The sequence below is a fragment of the Anomalospiza imberbis genome, chromosome 15 (genome assembly GCF_031753505.1).
Source record: "Anomalospiza imberbis isolate Cuckoo-Finch-1a 21T00152 chromosome 15, ASM3175350v1, whole genome shotgun sequence".
Taxonomy (NCBI): domain Eukaryota; kingdom Metazoa; phylum Chordata; class Aves; order Passeriformes; family Viduidae; genus Anomalospiza; species Anomalospiza imberbis.
Genome location: NC_089695.1, coordinates 12,370,602 through 12,389,051, shown reverse-complemented (window position 1 = coordinate 12,389,051; position 18,450 = coordinate 12,370,602). Strand labels below are relative to the sequence as shown.

At 58.2% G+C, this 18,450-nt stretch overlaps 2 protein-coding genes across 3 annotated transcripts; one reads left to right on the top strand and one right to left on the bottom strand.

The window, feature by feature from the left end:
* Positions 1–688: 688 nt before the first annotated feature.
* CCDC69 (coiled-coil domain containing 69) lies at positions 689–10,058 on the top strand. 2 transcript variants are annotated; one of them, XM_068205922.1, is made up of 9 exons: positions 689–946; positions 5,931–6,000; positions 6,409–6,569; positions 6,764–6,839; positions 7,026–7,099; positions 7,334–7,435; positions 7,622–7,741; positions 7,971–8,068; positions 8,204–10,058. In XM_068205922.1, the coding sequence occupies exons 1-9, from the start codon at positions 899–901 to the stop codon at positions 8,370–8,372; spliced, it is 918 nt and encodes a 305-aa protein (XP_068062023.1). In that variant the 5' UTR covers positions 689–898; the 3' UTR covers positions 8,373–10,058. The 2 variants fall into 2 exon arrangements, with proteins under 2 accessions (XP_068062023.1, XP_068062024.1); XM_068205923.1 differs by having other exon boundaries at positions 691–946; positions 6,773–6,839.
* LOC137483348 (cationic amino acid transporter 2-like) lies at positions 9,639–16,640 on the bottom strand. The gene is made up of 14 exons (XM_068206337.1): positions 16,586–16,640; positions 15,073–15,504; positions 14,812–14,967; positions 14,386–14,554; positions 13,998–14,134; positions 13,416–13,638; positions 12,819–12,955; positions 12,358–12,460; positions 12,103–12,245; positions 11,596–11,762; positions 10,932–11,040; positions 10,546–10,675; positions 10,276–10,470; positions 9,639–9,723 (listed from the first exon to the last, which is right to left on the bottom strand). The coding sequence occupies exons 1-14, from the start codon at positions 16,638–16,640 to the stop codon at positions 9,639–9,641; spliced, it is 2,241 nt and encodes a 746-aa protein (XP_068062438.1).
* Between the last annotated feature and the right edge of the window lie 1,810 nt (positions 16,641–18,450).

Genomic DNA, 18,450 nt, shown 5'->3' with positions numbered 1-18,450 from the left:
TTTTTAAAAAATCATTAAAATCAAAACATTTGGAGGAACATACCTTTCCTCACATTATTTTTTAGATGGGACACTTTCAAATCCATGTGTTTCCCTACATGTTCAGGACCCACTTCCAAAGTGTAGGATTTCCCCCTGGAAAAGGACACCCTGGCTCCAGGCCCAGCATTTGGGGTGTTTGGGATGCTCAAGAGAAGGGTTGACAGAATACAGTCCCTCAGGCAATCTGGATCACACTGAAAGCCCCCTCCAGCCAGGACAATGACCCCAGAGCAGAGCTCCTGCCAGGAGTAACACCCCAAACCCACCACTTTTCCACAAGTACCCCCACAAAAGCTGAAACTTGATGGGGTGATGGCAAAAGCCAGATGGATTCTGCTTTCTCACTCTCATCCCTATTCCTAAGGGGGCTGGGGTGGCTTCAGCAGTGGAAGCCCCCTGAGCAGCCAGTCCTGCTCCCGCCCTAGCTCTGGTGCAGGGCTCCTGTTCCCCTTTCTCCTCGCTCAGGAGAGGACACCTCCAATGCAGGAGTCCTGCTCTCCTTACCCCACACCCACAAGGGAGCATCCTCAGTGCAGGGGGCCCGTGGGACAGAGCATTCCCGAAGCACCCCGGCCCAGGGCGGGGACACCCCGGGGTGGAGGGGGCCCAGGGCCAGCCCCGGGGGCGGGCAGGCTGCGGCCGGGGGCCCTGCCCGCGGCTCGGGGGTGCAGAGCACCCTCTCCCGGCACTGCCTGTCAGCAGCTGCCGGACGTTTTTATTACTTTTTTTTTTTTTTAATTATTTTTTGCTGCCTGCCAGCTGGAGCGGCTCATCCCGTCCCGTCCCTGAGCCGTGCCGCTCGCCGGGGGATGCCGCGCCCCGCGCCCCGCGGCTGAGCGGGTCCCGCCGGGGCTCCATGGGCTGCACCGGCAGCGCCCTGCGCTGCTGCCCCGTCGGTGCCGAGGTAGCGGCTGCGGGGGTTTTTGGGCTGGGCTGGGCTGGGCTTGGGCTGGGCTTCTCTCGGGGTCGGGGTTCGCGTGGGGTCGGGCTCTCGTGGGACCGAGTGCACACGTTGTCGGGGTTCAATGGAGTTGGGGTTCGCGTGGGGCTGATGTTTGCGGGGAGTCCTGCTTGCACTGCTGGGGACGAGGGGTGTTGGAGGCACCCGGCGTGGGTTCTTCCCTGTCCCGGGGAGCGGTGGTGCCGGGCGGTGTGGCTATCCCCGGCTGCGTGGGACCCCACCGGCATTGTGGTGAGGGAGGTGGCAGCGGAGACAATGAAACTGGCAGCCACCCGCCCTCCTGCGCCCTCCTGCACTCTCCTGCACCCCTCCAGGCTCACCCCGACATCACGGGAATTCTATAATTAAGGGGGTGCAGGATCTGGGAGGATGATGCCTGTTGGAAATGCTAGTCCCAGGGATGACAGGGATGGGCTCCCCCAGCTAGACCTCTGCCAGCTTCCCACAGCATCCTCCCTCGTCCCAAAGGCTGTGTCCCCTTGTGCTGAAGGCATCGCTCCTGTAGGGGAACACTCCTGTAGGGGAACACTCCTGTGGGGGAGCACTCTGAGTCCCCTCAGATCTCAGCACGTTGCTCTGTACTGAAGAGCTCTTTGGCGAGGTCTGAAATTACCTGCTGATTTGTTATTATCATTACTATTGTTATTATTTGATGTGCTCATGCTGCCCCAGTGCCTCACCACTGACCTCGGGGGATGTTTTTGCTATCGGATGTGCTGTGCTTACTGCTGTTGGGTGTTGTGATCGCTGGAGGGTGGCAGGGGAAGGAGGGAAGGCAGAAACACCCCGTGGTGCTGCTGTGCCCCCAGTACAGGTGGCCCTTTGCAGATCCAGCTGTGAGAGTCCCCACCTGGGACCACAGAACCCACTGCTGGATGTGCAGGGGGAGCAGACACGGGGCTCACAAAGCCCTGCAGCCAACAAGTGCCTTTATTTACAGCACTTGCAGGCTTGGTCGCTTCTCCACATCATGGAAAAAAATCTCACTCTTTGCTATGATCTATAAGATCAGATATTTCTGGGCTGGTTTGTGACTCTAAGAGCTCTCAAGGCCCCAGGTTTTGAGAGCCCCACATTTACCAAAACACGGAAATTTGTCATTTGCCTACAGACGTCTCCCTTCCTGCACTTGCCCGCTCTCGAGCTCCTCTGCTCAGCCCTGTGTCACTGCTCCCCAACAGTCATTACTCATAATGCTGCTGCTGTGACTGAAAGTCATTCTGAAAGTAGCACCTAAAATCCCCGTTATGGCTAAAAGGCATAAGGGCAGGCACAGGGCCACTCCTGCCCATGTTCTCATGTCCAGAGTATCAAAAGGCAAGATGGGAGACCTTCACCTCCCACTGCTGATGGGTGGACTTGCAGAGTTGCTCCCTTGAGGTTTCTTGGGGTGAGGGGAGACTTCAAACCCCAGGGGCAAGCCCAGCCAGAAGCCCTGGCAGGTCATGGGGCTGGGGACTCTAATGGGGCTGGGGGCTGCAGAGGCTTTTGAGGCCAGTCCCAGGTTTGAGGTGACCTTGAGGAGCTGGTGCTAGGCTGGGTCTGGTGGGTGGATGACATACCAGGAGCCACCACTGTGTGCCCCGGGGGAGGCGCCTTGGCAGCCTCATCCTTCCCTGGCACCAGTCTGCGGGCAGCAGGGCGATAAGGGAGGCACAGAGAGAACCCAGCCCTGAGCTGCGGGCACTGCCCCTGGGGTTTCCTTCCCCTTCAGCTCCATCCACCCGTGCTTGGCCACTCATGCTTTGGTCACGCTCCTGGCGTGAGAGAGGCCAAGTTGCCTTCCCAAAAGGTCGGGGCTGAGGCTTGGCCGCCTTCCAGGGCTGGGGTGAATTTATTTTGTAGTGCTGGGAACTGTAGGTAGCACCAGGAGTCAGGGAAGGGCCAGAATGCAAAACTCGGGGCTGTCAACAGTGTGAAGTGTTTGCCTATGGTCTGCGGCACAGATCTGAGTGTAGGAGAGGTGATAATCACCTCCTAACACAACCATCACCATCACTGGAGGAAACACAGCAGCAGGGTTAAAGACAGGTCCCACGGACCTGTGCCAGCATTGCTCTGGCAGCACTGAGCGTCTGCTGCAGGTCCTGGGAGGTGTTACAGTCATGGACCAAATCCTGGCCCCCTTCTCCACAGCCACAAAGCAAAGCCTCCCCAGGAGCAGAGTCAGGATTTAAATACTCATTTCCTGCCTCTTTGTGATTTCCTTTGCTAGGTTGCATGGTTGAATTGCTTAATGTACTTGTAAAACAGGAAAAGAGGAAGAAAAATACAGTCCAAAACCCCACCTCACACTAAGAGCTGAAGCAGAGGCTGCAGACACCTCGGCTGCCCACACTGTGCCAGCTGCTCTGCACTGATGCTCCCCACCTCAGAACCCTTGGAGATGACTCAGGTCCTGTTGGAAATCCCTATTAATCCATCTATAAACAGTTCTGCTCCAGACTATTAGAAATGTTTAGTTCTAAGAATGTAGATACTTTTGGTTTTTTCATAGCTGGAAGGTTTTTTTGGCAGAGGTTTTCAAGAACTTACAGGATAAGCTACGCTGTGGATGGCCCCCACCTGCAGGATGTATCAGGCTGCTTCTTCCCCTGGCCAAAGCTGTTCCAGCTGGAGCAATTCCCAACCTGCTCCTTGCACACACTGTGGATTCCAGGATGATTTTCCAGCTCTCCAAAATGCGCCAGGCGATACCAGAGGTTCGGGTGCCACAAAGCTTCTCTGGAAGTGACAGTGGAAAGTCCCTCCATATTTCAGAGCTTTCAGCCAAGTTTTGCTGTTCACCCCAGAGGTGGAGCTTTTATTCCAAAGGACAATTGAGTGCTTATGACTAAAATTAGCTCTAGACACTATTTTAATTGCTCCTAGAGGTAGGAAGATGCCTCACTCATAGCCTCAGGGCAAGTATTTAGATTTGTCTGTTGATGCTGGTGAACCTGCTGCTCGCTTCACCTATTTCTGAGTTCAGTGCTGATGTCTCAAATCATCTTCCTTTAGAGGCTGAGGGACTCTGAGGTCCCATCCTGCTGGATTTGGGGTGTGGGGGAGAGGTGAAGATTCCCTGGGTCTGTGCTGGGGACACTGCCTCTGCTATGGAGGTGACCAGCCCTGGGCTCTCTGTCCTTAGGCATCACTTATGCCAGTGAGAAGGACAAATGCAGCAGAGCTGGTTTGGCTTGGGGGATTGGGGTCCCTCCTGGAGGTGGTAACAGCATCCTGCTCTCAGCTCTGCTGAGATCATCCAAAACCCTTGAGGTGTGTGTCATCCACCTCTGTCAGGAGGGTCTTTCTACACAGCCTTTGCTTTGTTGCAGTGAAAAAAGGAGGGGATATGGGATGAGGGGCTAGGGGAGGAGGCCTTTTGGGACTCCTATGATGCCCTCAGGACTGCAGAGACTCGACTGTCTCATTCATCTCTTCCCTTGCCCCCCATCCCCCGACTTCAAAACCCATTACAGGACACCGCTACGTTAAATACCAGGGAGATGCACGCTGGCACGAGGTGTGTCAGGGGACAGGCAGGGATTACTGGGGACACCTTGCAGTCAGGTGTGTCAGGATTCAGCAGCATCCCAGGGCACCCCACGCTTTCAGGGTGAGCTGCACAGACAAGGAGAACAAGCCCTGTGAACTCTGCCGGGTGCCTCCTCGCCCCCTCGCCTGGGCCACGTTCAACGCCGCGGCTGCTCATGCCATAGAAGGGAAGATAAAGCCGTGGCTTCCCAGAGGCTTGGAGTTCTCCTGCTCTCTGGAACTGCGCCTCCCTCCCGCTCCAGAATGGGGGCTGCAGCGGAGGCGGAGACAGGGACGTCTCTTTGCTTTCCCTTGCTTTTTTCCCGAGCCAGGCTCCCTAATCCGGGCTGTGTTTGGCCGCGCCGCTGTGCGCGGGGCCGAGCCGGGGAGCAGCCGGCCCGGCGGGTCCCGCAGGCGGCAGGGCTGCTTTCCTTAGGGATCGGGGTTTTTAGGGACAGCTCTGCCGGGTGTTGGAGAGCAGCACCGTGTCTTCAGGTGAATTTTCTCGCCTCTCATGCATCTATGCCATACCCAGAAGCACAGTTCAGTGATGGGCATCAGGGACCAGATTTGCCCTGCGCCAGCGAGGCCAAGCCGTGAGAGCCTGCGAGATTTGCTCCTATCTTTCAGCAACTGATAAAAATATACCCACTCCTTTTTTTTCCTCTTCTCCCCTCCAAGTGACTAAATTAAACCCATGCAGGGCTGGAAGGCATCCCACGGAGCTGTGTTGCTGGAGGCAGCTCCCGACTCTGGGTTATCTCAGCCCCGTGGCAGCAGCGGGAGCGTGCGGGAGTGCGGGGTTGTGCAGCACATTCCTGCGCTCCTGAGGTCATTGCTGGGCCGCCGCCTGCTCTCGCCTGCTGCCAGCCCTGCACAGGGGCTGTATCGTCCCTGATTTATGGTTATTTTTCATTTCTCACTCCTGCTCCAGCTGTGTCAAAGCCCATCTGTCTAAGGCCCTGGCAGAGGCGTGTGTTTGGGGAGCTGCAAGGTGCCAGGGACCAGACTGACCTGAGCATCCCAGGACAGGAGGAGAGTGGCAAGGGAGTGCCAAAGCTGGAGCCCTGCCAAGTGCTGCCTGCTCTCCCACACCAAAAATTTTGCTGCTGGAGCCCATTTGGACCAGCACCATGTCAGTGAGCGTGGCATCCCCCAGGTTTTCCAGCTGAAGGCTACATGGTGAACTGTCTGAGATGCAGGGAATTGGCATGAGCTTGAGGCTGCCTGATGGGCAGTACATGCACACCCATGGGTGCTTGGAGAGGGCAGGGGGCTGGGGAGGGACCGCTGCTCCCTGAGGACCTGTGTTTTAGCAGAGCTGATGCAGGCTCAGGACAGGGTGTTCTCTGCCTGCTGCCACCTGCCCCACTCTGTTCCCCCCTGCTCCAGCCTCCTCTCTCTCTGCCAGAGACAGCTAAAAGCCCAGCAGCAGAGGGGATCGGCTTCCCAGGAGCTCTCGGCCTTGAAGACACAGAATGGTGAGAAAAAAATGTGTTTTCCCCCTGCTTTGCTTTCTCAGAGCGATATTAAGGAAGCACTGGGCAGGCCCCAGCATGGCACCAGGGAGGATGAGGATGATGTAGGTCCATGCTGGTGCAGGAGGGCAAACAGGGCATCCCAGAGACAACAGCACCCCCTCCTCTCAGTCAGACAGGTCATCCCCAGAAAAGGAGACCTGACAAGCTCTGTGTCCTCTCTGAGCCTGCCAGCACCATCCCAATTAGGGCTAATTTGGACCAGTGAGACGGAGGGAGGTGTTTCTCCAGTGGGAAAAGGGCAGTGCTGAATCCAGCCCACGGCACTGGCAGGTTCAGCTGCCCAGGATATGCAGGCAGCCCAGCCAGGGGGAGGCAGCCAGGGCTGTTTCAGCCGTGTTTGTCTTGCAGCCAATGCCTCCCTGCTTCCTGAGCATGGGGAGAAGGCAGCACGGCCAGAGGAGTGGACGGACAGTGCGAGATTCCTCCAAGGCCAGGAGGAGGAGGAGGAGCGGCTGCGGGATGCCGGCCAGGCAGGCACTGCAAGCATCTCCCAGGACGCTGAGATCCAGGTGAGTTGGAAGGGCTGATGCTGCTGGAGGCAGCAGCTGTGCATGGAGCATGTCACCATCCTGGTCCTCCCTGGCACGTGCTGGGCTGGGCTCTCCCATTTTTGGGAGGACAGGTCTAAGAATGGGTAAGGAAGCCCAAAGCAGTGAAGCTCTGCACCCCTTACACTGAGATTTCTCATCCAACTGTTTCCCAGGTGGAAAAGGGAAAAGAGCTGGAGCTGAAGGAACAGCTTGATGCCCTAAGGAGAGAGCACACGGAAACCCTGCAAGGTGCGTGCCAGGGCAGCAGGGCTCCCTGCAGCTCCCCTCTCCTCTCCCCACTACTGCCATGTCCCTTTGGCTGCCTCTGGGGTCATGGGGATGCTGTTCCCTGCTCTCCACCTCTGTGGGGCTCAGGTGGGGCCCGCTGCCCTAATGTCCCCACACTGGTGGCATTCAGCTCATGTTCCCCTACAGAGCTCCAGGGAGCACATGAGCAGGAGAAGCTGCTGCTGACAGAGTCCCACCACAGGTCTGAGGCAGCCTTACAGGTACCAGCAGAGAAATCCCTGGGGAGGGGGGGGCTTGTGAAGGGTTTGAGGACCATCTGCTGGTTCTGCCATGGTGCCCCACGTTCCCCAGTGGTCACCTCAGTCCGTGGTGTGCTCAGGGATCATGCCAGCTCTTCCAGCCCTGGTGTTATTTGGGTACCACAGCCCAGCAGTCCCCAGCTCAGAAAGAAATCCCAGATACTTCTCATTCTGCTTTTCCCCTGGTTCTCCTAGGAGAAAATTCAGGCACTGAATTCTCAGCTGAAATCCTTCCAGGAGAGGATGAAGCGGGTGGAGGAGTCACTCTTGAGAACAGACTACAAGAAGCACATCCAGGTGCAGGGAGGGGTGTCAGGGAGGGGACCCACTATGGGGTGCTGACCCAAAGCCAAGGGGCCTCTCTGATGGACTCTGGCAGGGTGGGGCTGGAACCAGAAGGGAGCACAGGACAGCTGAAGGGGGGATCAAAACCTGCCCTGGGGCAGTGTTGAGGTCCCTTGGACACAAGTGATGGCCCTGCAGGAGCACGGGAGCCCCAGCCCCTTCTGGGAGCAGGAGCTGGAGAGCCTGCACTTTGTCATCGAGATGAAGAACGAGCAAATCCATGGCCTGGACAAGAAGCTGCTGCACCTGGAGACCGTGGTGGGTTGAAAGGGGGGGGTCACAGGTGGGCTTTCCTCTTTTCAGCTCCTCTATCCACCTAAATTCTGCCCAGAAACTGCAGCTGGAGCGAAGGTGGATGGAGCCCTCTTCCTCTCTTGCTGTGGGAGGGGGATCAGGGAGCAATGCCACCAGGCCAGCATTTCACCCAAAATGGAGTGGGCTCAGAAGTGTTTCCCAGCTCTCTCCTCACCCTCATGCCCCCTTCCAGGAGGAGAGGAACCTTCTGCTGGAGGAGAAGGTGAAAACTCTCCAGCAGGAGAACGAGGACCTGCAAGTTCGCACCCAGAACCACTTGGTCATGGCGAGGTAAGTCCCACCCACCCGGGGCACAGGTGGCATCTCCGGTGGGGGGACAGGTGGCAGTGCGGGAGCACGTCGCAGCCCGGGTGCTCTGCGGGGAGCAGAGGGGCGGCTCCGGCAGCCTGTGCCCTCTGCCCGCAGGCAGCTGTCCGAGGAGCTCCAGACCGCCCGCGGGGCGCTGGAGAAGGAGGCGCAGCTGCTGGATCAGGCTCGCCGGGAGAAGGAGGAGCTGCTCTACCGTGTGCTCAACGCCGGGGACGGCACCCCCTTCCCCTTGGCTACCGGCGAGGTGCCCCTCATCGCCACGTAGCACCGACGGCACGGCGCGCTGCCGGGGACTGCCGGGGACTGCCGGGGCTGCCCTGCAGCCCTGTGAGCCCAGGGCTGCTCTCACCAGTGCCCCCCAGTCGGGGCTGGGCTCCGCGCTGGCCGAGCCCTCGGGGCGCCTCACGGACCGGAGTGATGGAGCATTTCACGGGACGCTTACGCCTGCATTTCCCCAGCCCGTGTGGGGCTGCAGAGGGACCCTGGCCTCCCACCCACGCAGTCCCTGCGCCCCTTCCTCTGGTGAGGGGTTGTCTGGGGCTGAAAGGGGTCAGCCAGGACACGCAGACTTGCATTGGGCTGGATCTGACCCAGCGCTTGGCTCTGAGTATAAACAGCACCAGTGCTGCCCCAGGGCATGAGGACGATGAGGAGGCCACTAGGACAGGATGGGGACAAGCACCATGAGGATGAGGAGGGCACAGGGGACATGGTGTTAACCTCACCAGGCAGGGCTCCCACCCATGCCCTCCTATTCCCATCACCTCCTCCACCTTCAGCAAATGTCTCCCAGGAACAGATCCTGCATGTCCCAGCTCACTGCCACAAAGACCCCAAACCCTACTTGTCCCTGCTGCCCATCAGCACCACCACCAGTCCCATCTTCTCCCACAAAAGCTGGACAGAGGCTGGAGCTGCACATCAGGGAGCAGAGCATCCTCCCAGGGGGTACCAGGCTTTGGCAGGTCACATCCCTCTGCTTGAGGCAGGGCATCCCCATCAGGGAAGTACGGCTGTGGGTCAGGGCTGGATGCACACAAGCACTTTCCCCTGGGTGCACGAGTGTGGTGGGAGTCACTGCTCTGGGGCTGTCACAGGCCTGTCCCCTCCCAGGACTGTTTAGCCAGAGCTGTACATGTGGGTGGGTGGGTGTGTGAGTGTGTGTGTCTGGGTTTGCGTGTGTGTGTGTGTGTGCACCAGCCAAGGTGCTGCTGCCTGCAATGATTACAGATCTGTAAGAAGCAGCAGCCTCAGGAATCCCATGTCAGCGGTTTGGGGCACTGGTGCAGGAGTGTCCCAGAGTGGGGCTGTGTGCTCCACACCCCACACAGTGGGAAGGGGAAGGGTGGGAGCTGGCACCACAAAGACTTAACAAGGAAGCTCCACATGAGGCCCTTAAGGCTGATCCCCATTTTCCTGTTCCTTTCCTCTTTTCCTTCATTTCAATGGGCTCCCAGCTTAGGGCAGACCCAGACCCTCCCAGCATCAGGGCCACTGCATCAGCCACTTCCGTCCTTTGTGCTGACCCTAATCAGAAATACAGCAGCTGAACAGGCAGCCAGGAAGGCAATGAGGACGGGGGGTCCAGCTCTGACCCACAAACCTCCATGGGGTGGCTAGAGGGGGAAATGGGGGAGCCTGTTGTGGCAGAACCATGTCCCACCAGGGCATCCTCTGCTCCACACATTATCTGTGCCTCCCCCAGGTGCTGTAGCACCAAAGCAGAGGAAAGCCCAGCAAATCCTGCCTGGTTATGGCTGAAGGGATCAGGATTTCTGGTCAAAGGGATATGAGGCTGGTGGGGTCTGGGATCCATCCAGCTCTGGACACCTAGTACCATGTTCCAGTGCCCCAAAGGCAGATCCTGCGTGGGACTTGGAAGAATGTGCCTGACTCTGGGAAAGAGGACACTGGGAACTGAGGAGGAGGAATAAATGAGTGCAGAAAAGGACTTGCACACTGTGAGAGGGGGAAAGCCTGGACCAGGCAGTACGTTGGCAGTCATGGAGGAGATGATAGGTCCTGGGTGCCCAGGTGAAATGGAGGGTCAGGGCAGCACGAGAATCCTCCACCTCATTGTGAGCAGCTGAAGGAGCAGGGTGGGTGAAGGCAAGGGGGTCTGTGGGGGGCTGCAGGGAAAGGTTTCAAAGGAAAAAAACCCCAAAAACACAGCCCAGTAACAGCAGCAAAACCACTTGTGTGCTTTATCCTCTCCAAACAGAACTCCGTCTGCAGGGGCTCGCTGTGAGGATTTGGGTTGCTCAGGGAGGTTCACCAGGCTTGGGGAAGCAGCTCCTGCAGCTCTGGCAGGGCTGGTCCCCTCTGTGGGACAGGACCCACTGCCCAAGGGGCTTCCTTGCCCCCTGGGCACAGGATGGAGGGAGCCAGGCACTCAGGAAGTAGCCATCCCCTTTTATTGCCCTGGAGCAGATGGGCACCGGGCAGTCCCACGGGGCTCCAGGGCCACCTCCTTGGCTCTGCTTTCCGGCAGCTCCCGGGGACCTGTCCCTTCAGGCCAGTGGCTCTCAGTGCTGTGCCAGATCCCATAGCCAAAGTAAATGAGGAAACCTGGGAAAGGGCAGAATAGGGTGTGTATGGACTGTTTCTCTTCCTTCCCCTCCCAGCCACCAAGTGCTGGCCCCTTCCTTTGGGCCACGTATCAGAGGACACGGTGCTCCCATCACCGCTGGACATCAAAGGTCAGCACCTCCTCCCTCCCCACCACTGCTCAGAGCTACATTAGTGCCACGGGCTCTCAAACCACCAGAACTCCACGCAGAGAGGCTGGTGCCAGCTCTGGGGCCTCGTGAGTGGCCGTGCTTACCCACAGCCATCCAGAGCAGGTACCGCAGCCAGGCAGCCGCGCTCAGCCGGGCCATCAGTACAGCGTTGGTGGAGATGCTGAGGAGAGGCAGGAAGGGCAGGCAGGGAACCTGCAGGGAGCACAAGGGTAAATTCCACAGCTAAATTCAGCTCTTTGCTGCTTTAGCTAGTTGTCCACAGGCAAGGGGAAGCCCAGCCTGGCTGTGAGGCTCAGAGATCCAAGCTGGGACTGCAGCCTGTGCTGGAGAGGGATGCTTGTGGAGGGTGTTTTGGTTGTCATGTCCTGCACTGGGGCAGGGGGTACTGCTGGATTTGAGGTGAGAGGCAGCAAAGCACTCGTAAAACTAAGCCAAGGTGTTAAGGCCAGGTATCTTTTTACTGAAGAGCAGCTCTGGTTCCTCAGCAGGCTCAGCTGGGAGATGCCCCTTTAGCCCTCAGGTCATGGGGGGAAGAACCCTCATGGTCCCTATGGAAAACCCCACGAGCTACATGCTGCCTCCAGCAGTACCTTATTAATGTGGATGCAGCAAAGATGTGCCTGACCTAAAGCTGAGGGACGACCCCCAAATGGCACCCTTTCCCCACAGGGCTGCAGCACCTGCCTGCTCTCTGTGCCCCAGGTCCTTCTTCCTGGGTACATCCCGAGGGTTGGGCTGGGTGCTCACCATGAAGGATGCTTTGTCCTGGCTCTGAGGCTGCCTCCAGATGAGAAGAGCTGCTGCCAGGATCCCCAGGAGAGGCAGGGCCAGAGCTGTGATACACCAGGCACCCCCACCCCTCAGGCAGGGCAGCCCAGCAGTGCTCACCCAGCTCAGGGCACAGGCCAGGGCGGCTGCAGAGGGACCACAGTGTCAGGGCAGCTTCCCTGGGCTGGGCCCATCCCTCTGCCACGCTGCCATGGTGGCACAAATGACAGCCGGCTGGGTGGCTTCTCATGGTGGGTTTAGCTTTTCTCTCCAGTCTGGGAAGCGGAGGGAGCAGGAGGTTTCCTGAGGTCCCGTAGGGGCAGCCAGCTGTGTGGCAGTGGGGTGAGGGCAGGAAGGAGCCAGGCAGCCCCGGCATCTGCAGCTGGGTGGTTTCCACCAGGCCAGCCCTTGCTCCAGCAGGGATGTCCCCCATGGGTCCCCCCAGGCCAGCTCCCTGTAGAGCCCATGCATCATTCCCAGACACACCTACAGCTGCCAGAGCCCAGACCACCACAGCAGAGGAGCGAGGGGTGGCATGGGGTGGCGGCCGGACCAGGTGGTTCCACCAGAGCTGCGCAGCTGGGACCTTCCCCACAGGAGCGTCCCGAGGGCTGGGCTCAGGCCGATACCTGAGGAGCAGACGTTGGATGTCAGTGCACATAAACCTGCACCTGCCTTGTCCCACGCATGGCCCACATCAGAAGCTGGATGAGCCCTGTCCCCTGTCCCCAGCAGTCTCACCTGAGCAGCAGCATACAGCCAGCCACCATCGAGTAGGCCAGCAGTGTGCCAATGGACATGGTGTCAACCAGGGCTTTCAGGTCGAAGAGAAGGGCCAGGAGAGCTGTGGGGAAGAGAAGCCCTTTCAGCCTCCAAGCAGAGCTGGCAGTGCTGCTGTGCCCACCTCAGTCATACTCTCCTGACCTCCCCATGTCCCCATGACAGCCACTGCAACAGAACATCGATGAACTGCTGATGCTTTGGTCACTAGTACAAAGCATCCTGTCACCTCCTGCCTGGCAGTGCAGAGAGGCTGAACCAGAGTCTGGGACACCGTCGAGGCCAAACGGTCCTCATCCACCGTGAGGAGATCTGTCTCTGGGTGAAGAGACGTGGCTCAAACAGCTGCAGTCAAGCTAGAGGCAAAGAGGACACCCACCAAGGCCTGCTCATAGTTCAGGGCAACCCAAGCACTCACCCACCTGCCACTGCCCCAGACACCAGAGTTGCCACCACCGGGCACTGACGGCAACTGAGTTTGGCCAGAGGTTTGAAGAGGAGCCCGTCTCGAGCCATTGCATACAGGATCCGTGGCATGGGGAACATGGAGCCCAGGAGGCTGCATGAGAGAGGGGAGGAGATGGGCGAGAAGAGGGGAGGAATCCAGGAGGTGCCATCCTGCCTTTTGTCCCTCCAAGGGAGCTCCCACTCATCTCTGTGGCCCATAACCTTCTTAAGACCATCTACCAAGATCATCACCTTCCTCACCATCAGATGAGGGACAGTGTCAGGGAAGAGATGTCTGCAGCCACCTGTGTATGCCAGAACACCCCAGCTCACTCTTTTGGACATGGTGCCACTTCACCACTTCCTTCAGTGGCATGCCAACATGTTTGGCTGCTCTCCCTGATCAGGAAAGGCCAGGGTGGGAACACCAGGGTCTGTGTGGAAGGGATTTTGGACAAACAGGAAAGGCAAAGAGGAATTCAGGAAAAAGGGGTTGGGGATATCTCCTGGATGTGTTACAGCTCCAGTACCTGCTCTGAACCACAGAAATGCCATCAGAGGATGCCCCTCACCTGGTGGTCAGGGCACACAGTGACCCCACAGCCACGGTGTGCTTTGCACTGCTCCAGCCAATGTACTCAAAAGCCACTGGCAGTGGGCTCGTGGTGTCTAGGAGGTAGTAGGGCATCATCAGGGTGAGGGCAGCAGACACCCCAAAGTAGGCCAGGAAGCAGATGAGGAGGGAGAGAATGATGCCCATGGGGATGGATTTCTGCGGGTCCCTCACTTCTTCCCCTGGGGAGGACAAGCTCAGCTGTAGGAACAGCGGGTCATTTAAAGTGCATGGCATGCTAAGAGCCCAGCTCAGGCTGGAGAGCAGATCCTATATCCCCCCAAGAGAGGACACAGAGACATTCTAACAGGGACCACTAGATTCATTCTCTGTCCCAGGGATATTGGGATAGAGAATGTCTCTGCTTCAGGATTAGCCCAGTCATTCCACGTGGACTCTTAGAAAGGGCAGGAGAGAGCGGCTGCAGCACAGAGCTGGGAATGTGCCCATTTCCCACCCTCACACCAGTTCCCAGGACTGTGGGGATGGTCACTGCCACAGCCCCTCAGTCTGCAGGGAGCAGCATTCCCACCTCACTTACCTGTGGTAGCGATGCAGTCAAATCCAACAAAGGCATAGAAACAGGTAGAGGCTCCAGCCAAGGTCCCAGTGAAACCATAGGGCATGAAGCCTCCCACCCCAAAGACACTGGTCATGTTGTTGGCCATGGACTGGTTCCTGGGAGGAGGAAGAAGAGTCAGGCAGTGCAGGGAGGTCAGTGCAATGGGGTCCCAGGATGGGGTCAAGCTGAACAGTCCAACCAACCCGCTCAACCTACAGTATCAACCCAGCAGGGCTTAGGACTTTGTCTCTTTGACACAATGCCAACAGGGAGAAATTGAGAAAGCGCTGTCTCCTGGGATAAAGCACTGGGGGGTTGGCTCCCCCCCACTCTGAAGGCAGCAGGGGGAGAGTGAAGCCCCTCATACCCAGCCTCCTGGGCAGCTGCCTGTGGCAGGTCATCCTCCCTGAGCTTCCAGTTGCTCATGTGGCCTTTGATGAAGCCACTCACTGTGACAAAGAGCAGGACAAGTACATTGAGAGCTGTGAAGGCTTTGTTGACCATGGTAGACTCCTTCACTCCAAAGGAAAGAAGCGCTGGAGAATAAAAAATCAAAACTGGATGAGCCCCCTGGATGACACCAGGGTAGACATTACTGGGGAGGGTGGAAAAGGGGGGCAGTGGTAAATTCAGGACAACTTGCAGATTTCCTCAGATTCCCTTTCTTTTCCCCATTCTATGCTCAGGGAATTGGTAAAGCCATCAGAGGGATCAGCCAAATCCTGAAGATCCCATGCTGGAGTGAGGAGCTCATCATACCTGATGGAGGGTGGCACAGGGGGAGGCATCCTACCTGCCAGCAGGACCACCAGGCCAGCAGCAAAGGCATCTGGGTGCTCTGCCAGCCCCATAGAGCTCATGGCTGCGTGAGCACTCAAAAACCTCCCCATCTTCTTGCCGAGGAGCTGGTCAAAGGTAGCGCTCCAGGCCCTGGCAACGCTGGCAGTACCTGGGGAGAGGTGATGGCTGTGTTCTGGTGGTCCTGCGAGGTCTCTAAGGACACCCAGCAAAGCCACCAACAACAGTGGTGGGAGGGATCAAGAGGGCCTGTTACCGATGACATAGGACAGCAGCAGGTTCCATCCAGCCAGGAAGGCCCAGAGCTCGCCCACTGTCACGTAGCTGTAGAGATAGGCAGAGCCAGCCAGGGGCACGCGGGCCCCAAGCTCGGCGTAGCACAGCCCTGCCAGGGCAGACACCACAGCTGCAATCAGGAAAGAAAGGACGATGCTCGGGCCAGAGCTGGTCTTGGCCACCTCCCCTGCCAGGACGTAGACACCAGCCCCCAGTGTGCTGCCCACTCCCAAGGCAACCAGATCCACGGTGGAGAGGCAGCGGCGGAGGCTGGAGCCCTCTGAGCTGGCTGGGACTCGCTTCCTGCGGGAAAGCAGCTTGGGAACAGAGCGCAGGTGGCCCCAGCACGGCACCTGCAGGAGAGGAAAGCAGCAGGCGTGAGGACACTGCTGCCCCACGGGCACTGACCACCCTAATGTGACACAAACCCAGCCTCAGTGGTTGGCTTGCAGCTCCCACCATCCATAGTGCTCCTGGACTTGCTGGGTGCTGCCTGCTCTCTGTCCCTGCCAGTAAAACAGCCCATTTTGGAGCAAGTTGGGGCTCAAGCAGCTGTGCTGCTCTCTCATCCCCAATGACAAGTGGAGCTATGCATGGCTGGGGTTTGTTTGGCTCTGTCCAAGTTGTGAGAGGGGACAAGGACACGTGTTTGACCCCCTGCCAGCTCAGAAAGTCCTGTTGCTCCTGTAGCCGCCTCAGCAGGGACACACAGTCAGGATTATCCCAGCTTTGACACTGAAACTATTTGAAATACAGAAGCCATGCCAGAGAAGGAAGGAGGGGAGATGCTCTGCTCCTGGAAATTGCCTTGAAGTGCACCAGGAAGGACCCACCTGCTCAGCTGGAGATGGTCCCACAGAACCTGTAACTGTGGGTCATCAGCACAGCTCAGGGGGAGACTGGATCCCCTGGGCCATCAGCCTGTGCAGTAATGCTTTGGCTTGCTGGGGGCACCACTGGGGATGTCAGCCTGGCAGAAACCCCAGTTTGTGTGACATCTGTGCTTGGGGGAAGGCGGGCTTGGTATGGCATGCCTGGGATTTGTGTGCCTTCCCCCATCCTGCACATCCTTTCCCAGGAGCTCCAGGACTGGAGAATTTGCCTTCACATCCCATGGTGCTGCCAGGACCTCCGGGTTACCCCACAGCAAAGCAAAAGCCGTGCCACACACTCCAAATGCCATAATCTGCTACTTACATGGCTGGAAACCCTGTGCAGTGGCACATCCCTGCAGCACAGGGGACATGTGATCTCTGCTGTGGCGTGGAACTGGAGGGGACAGGGACAGCCCTGCCCGGCACCCAGACCCGCAGGATGAGGTGTTCCTGGTGGAATAGGGAGCTCCAATTCTCCAGGACAAATGCTGTGCCCTGGGGGTGAGGAGCCGCCGCCCTGCCACCCCCCCAGCAGCGCCCACCCGCTGCACACCCCCAGTCCCACCCAGGGCACCTCGCCCCGGCGATTTTCCTTTCTCCTGCAAACAAATAACTCACCCCAGCCATCCTTTGCTCCAGCGGCGAGCTGCTGAGGGCAAGAAGCACCAGGCATGCCCCCCTTACTCTCTCCCCTTAAATCCCTTTTTGGAGCACCCTGGCCCTCCCCCCGCTGACCACCGCTCCGGGCTGCACAATGGGAAATCTATGCAGAAATATTTTTCCCACAACGCCTTCCAAATCATACACACAGCCTGCAATGCTAATAGGCTCAGAGGCATTATTGAGGGAGTTTAATTGACTTTTCCAAACTCCCTGGGCAGGTGGAAGGGGGAACTCTTTCCCTCTGTTCCTGCTCCTTGCACCAGGACCCATATCTCAGTCTGTGGAGCAGGTTTTGGAGGAAATTTAGGCAGAGAGGAGCAGTAACAAGGTTGGGTTGGGGTTTAGGGGTGCATGCACCTACAGCTATGACTGACCCCAGCTGCCCCTGGGGAACACAGAGAGAGGTGAAATGGACTGCAGCAGCAAGGCAGAGGAGCACAGACCCAGCTCCATGGGATGTTTGCAGCAGCATGTCCAGCTGAAACTCCCCGAAGCAAAATCCTGAGGCTGCTTGCACTTCCCTGGAATCTGGGCATTCCTGGGGTGCAGCTCACAGGGGCTGAGCAGAAGAATGCAAGCAGGGGCAGGGGTAAGTCCTAGGCTGGGCTGTGTGCTTGGGGGTCCCAGGTGAGGCTCCTTGGGGCCAGTAAGGCACATGAGTGTCCTTGGGCACCAGCATGGCTGTTCTGCACGGCTGCTCCTGGCAAGGAGAGGCCATGGAGGAAGTGATGGGGTGACCTGGTTGGTCATCAGCATCCTGGGAGAAGAGGACCAAGTCTGGGCTCTGAGGAGAGGTTGGGAGAAGTGTTTTGGTGTGAAGAGTTAACTTTGATTTTATTGTAGATAGCGTTCAGGCTGAGTCTGCTTACAGTATTTTGAGACAAAAAACTCTCAGGTTGTGGCTCAGCCCATCCTGTGGCTTTCAGGTTGCAAGGAGCAGAGGAAGGGAGCAGGAGCCATGCAGGAGTAAAGCAAGGAAGGACCCAAAGCATCTAAAGCATAGATGTACACTCCAACCTCAAGGCTGCCTTGTCCTGGCTCTATGAGGCAGCCCCATATCTAGAGACCCTGTGAGCTGCTGGGCACTGTGAGCACCTCTGGGGCAGGGGGGCTCATCACACCAGCCAGGGAGAGCAGGGCTGTTGTCCCACGCTGCAGCACAGGGTGAACAAAGCCGTGATTGTCACCCACGCCATCTCACATGAGCGAGGTCTCCAGATACCAGTGCCAGGCCAAGGGAATATTGCTCTGAGGGAAAAACAGGGCAGGAAGGAGCAGCCAGTGCAGGGAGGACATGAGGGTCTCACCCTGCTGGGCTCCTCCAGGGGAGCACAGTCCCATGGCTGCAGGCTAGCCATGCTGGGGTCCAAGCTGCCCTGGACAGGCAGGGCTGAGCAGCTCAGCTGCCTTGCAGCTCCAGAGAGATGCTCAAGCCAGTGGGTACCCCCAGGCCTGGGATGCCTGAAAGGTTACACACCAGCAGCCTTCAGTATCTCCAGGAGTCCCTTGGGGTTTTTTGCTCTGGCTGGTGTCAGACTCCACTGCCCGTGGCTCCTGCGATGCCCCGCCAGCTCCTCCAGCCCCGCCGCGGTGTCTGTGCTGGCTGGGCGGTGGCAAAGAAGGAGCCGGGTTAAACGTGGGTGAGGCAGGGAAGGAAACGGCCTCAGGGCAGTGCAGGCAACGGTACAGCCTGCCAGGAGCATCCTGGAGAGACTCAGCCTGCATCTCATCCGTGTCCGCAGCATGGGAAGAGAAGCCTGGGGGGAAAACAGCTCATCACGCCAGCTCAGGTCCTGCCCCGTGGGTGCTCATTGCAGAGC

Coding starts and splice junctions, on each gene's coding strand:
- CCDC69 (XM_068205922.1), top strand. CDS start 899: ATGGGCTGCACCGGCAGCGCCCTGCGCTGCTGCCCCGTCGGTGCCGAG. Junction 947..5,930: donor GCTGCCCCGTCGGTGCCGAG/GTAGCGGCTGCG, acceptor TCTCTCTGCCAG/AGACAGCTAAAAGCCCAGCA. Junction 7,436..7,621: donor ACTACAAGAAGCACATCCAG/GTGCAGGGAGGG, acceptor ATGGCCCTGCAG/GAGCACGGGAGCCCCAGCCC.
- LOC137483348 (XM_068206337.1), bottom strand. CDS start 16,640: ATGCCTGGTGCTTCTTGCCCTCAGCAGCTCGCCGCTGGAGCAAAGGAT. Junction 12,461..12,818: donor GGTGTCTGGGGCAGTGGCAG/GTGGGTGAGTGC, acceptor TCTTCCCCACAG/CTCTCCTGGCCCTTCTCTTC. Junction 12,246..12,357: donor GGCTGTATGCTGCTGCTCAG/GTGAGACTGCTG, acceptor TCTGCTCCTCAG/GTATCGGCCTGAGCCCAGCC.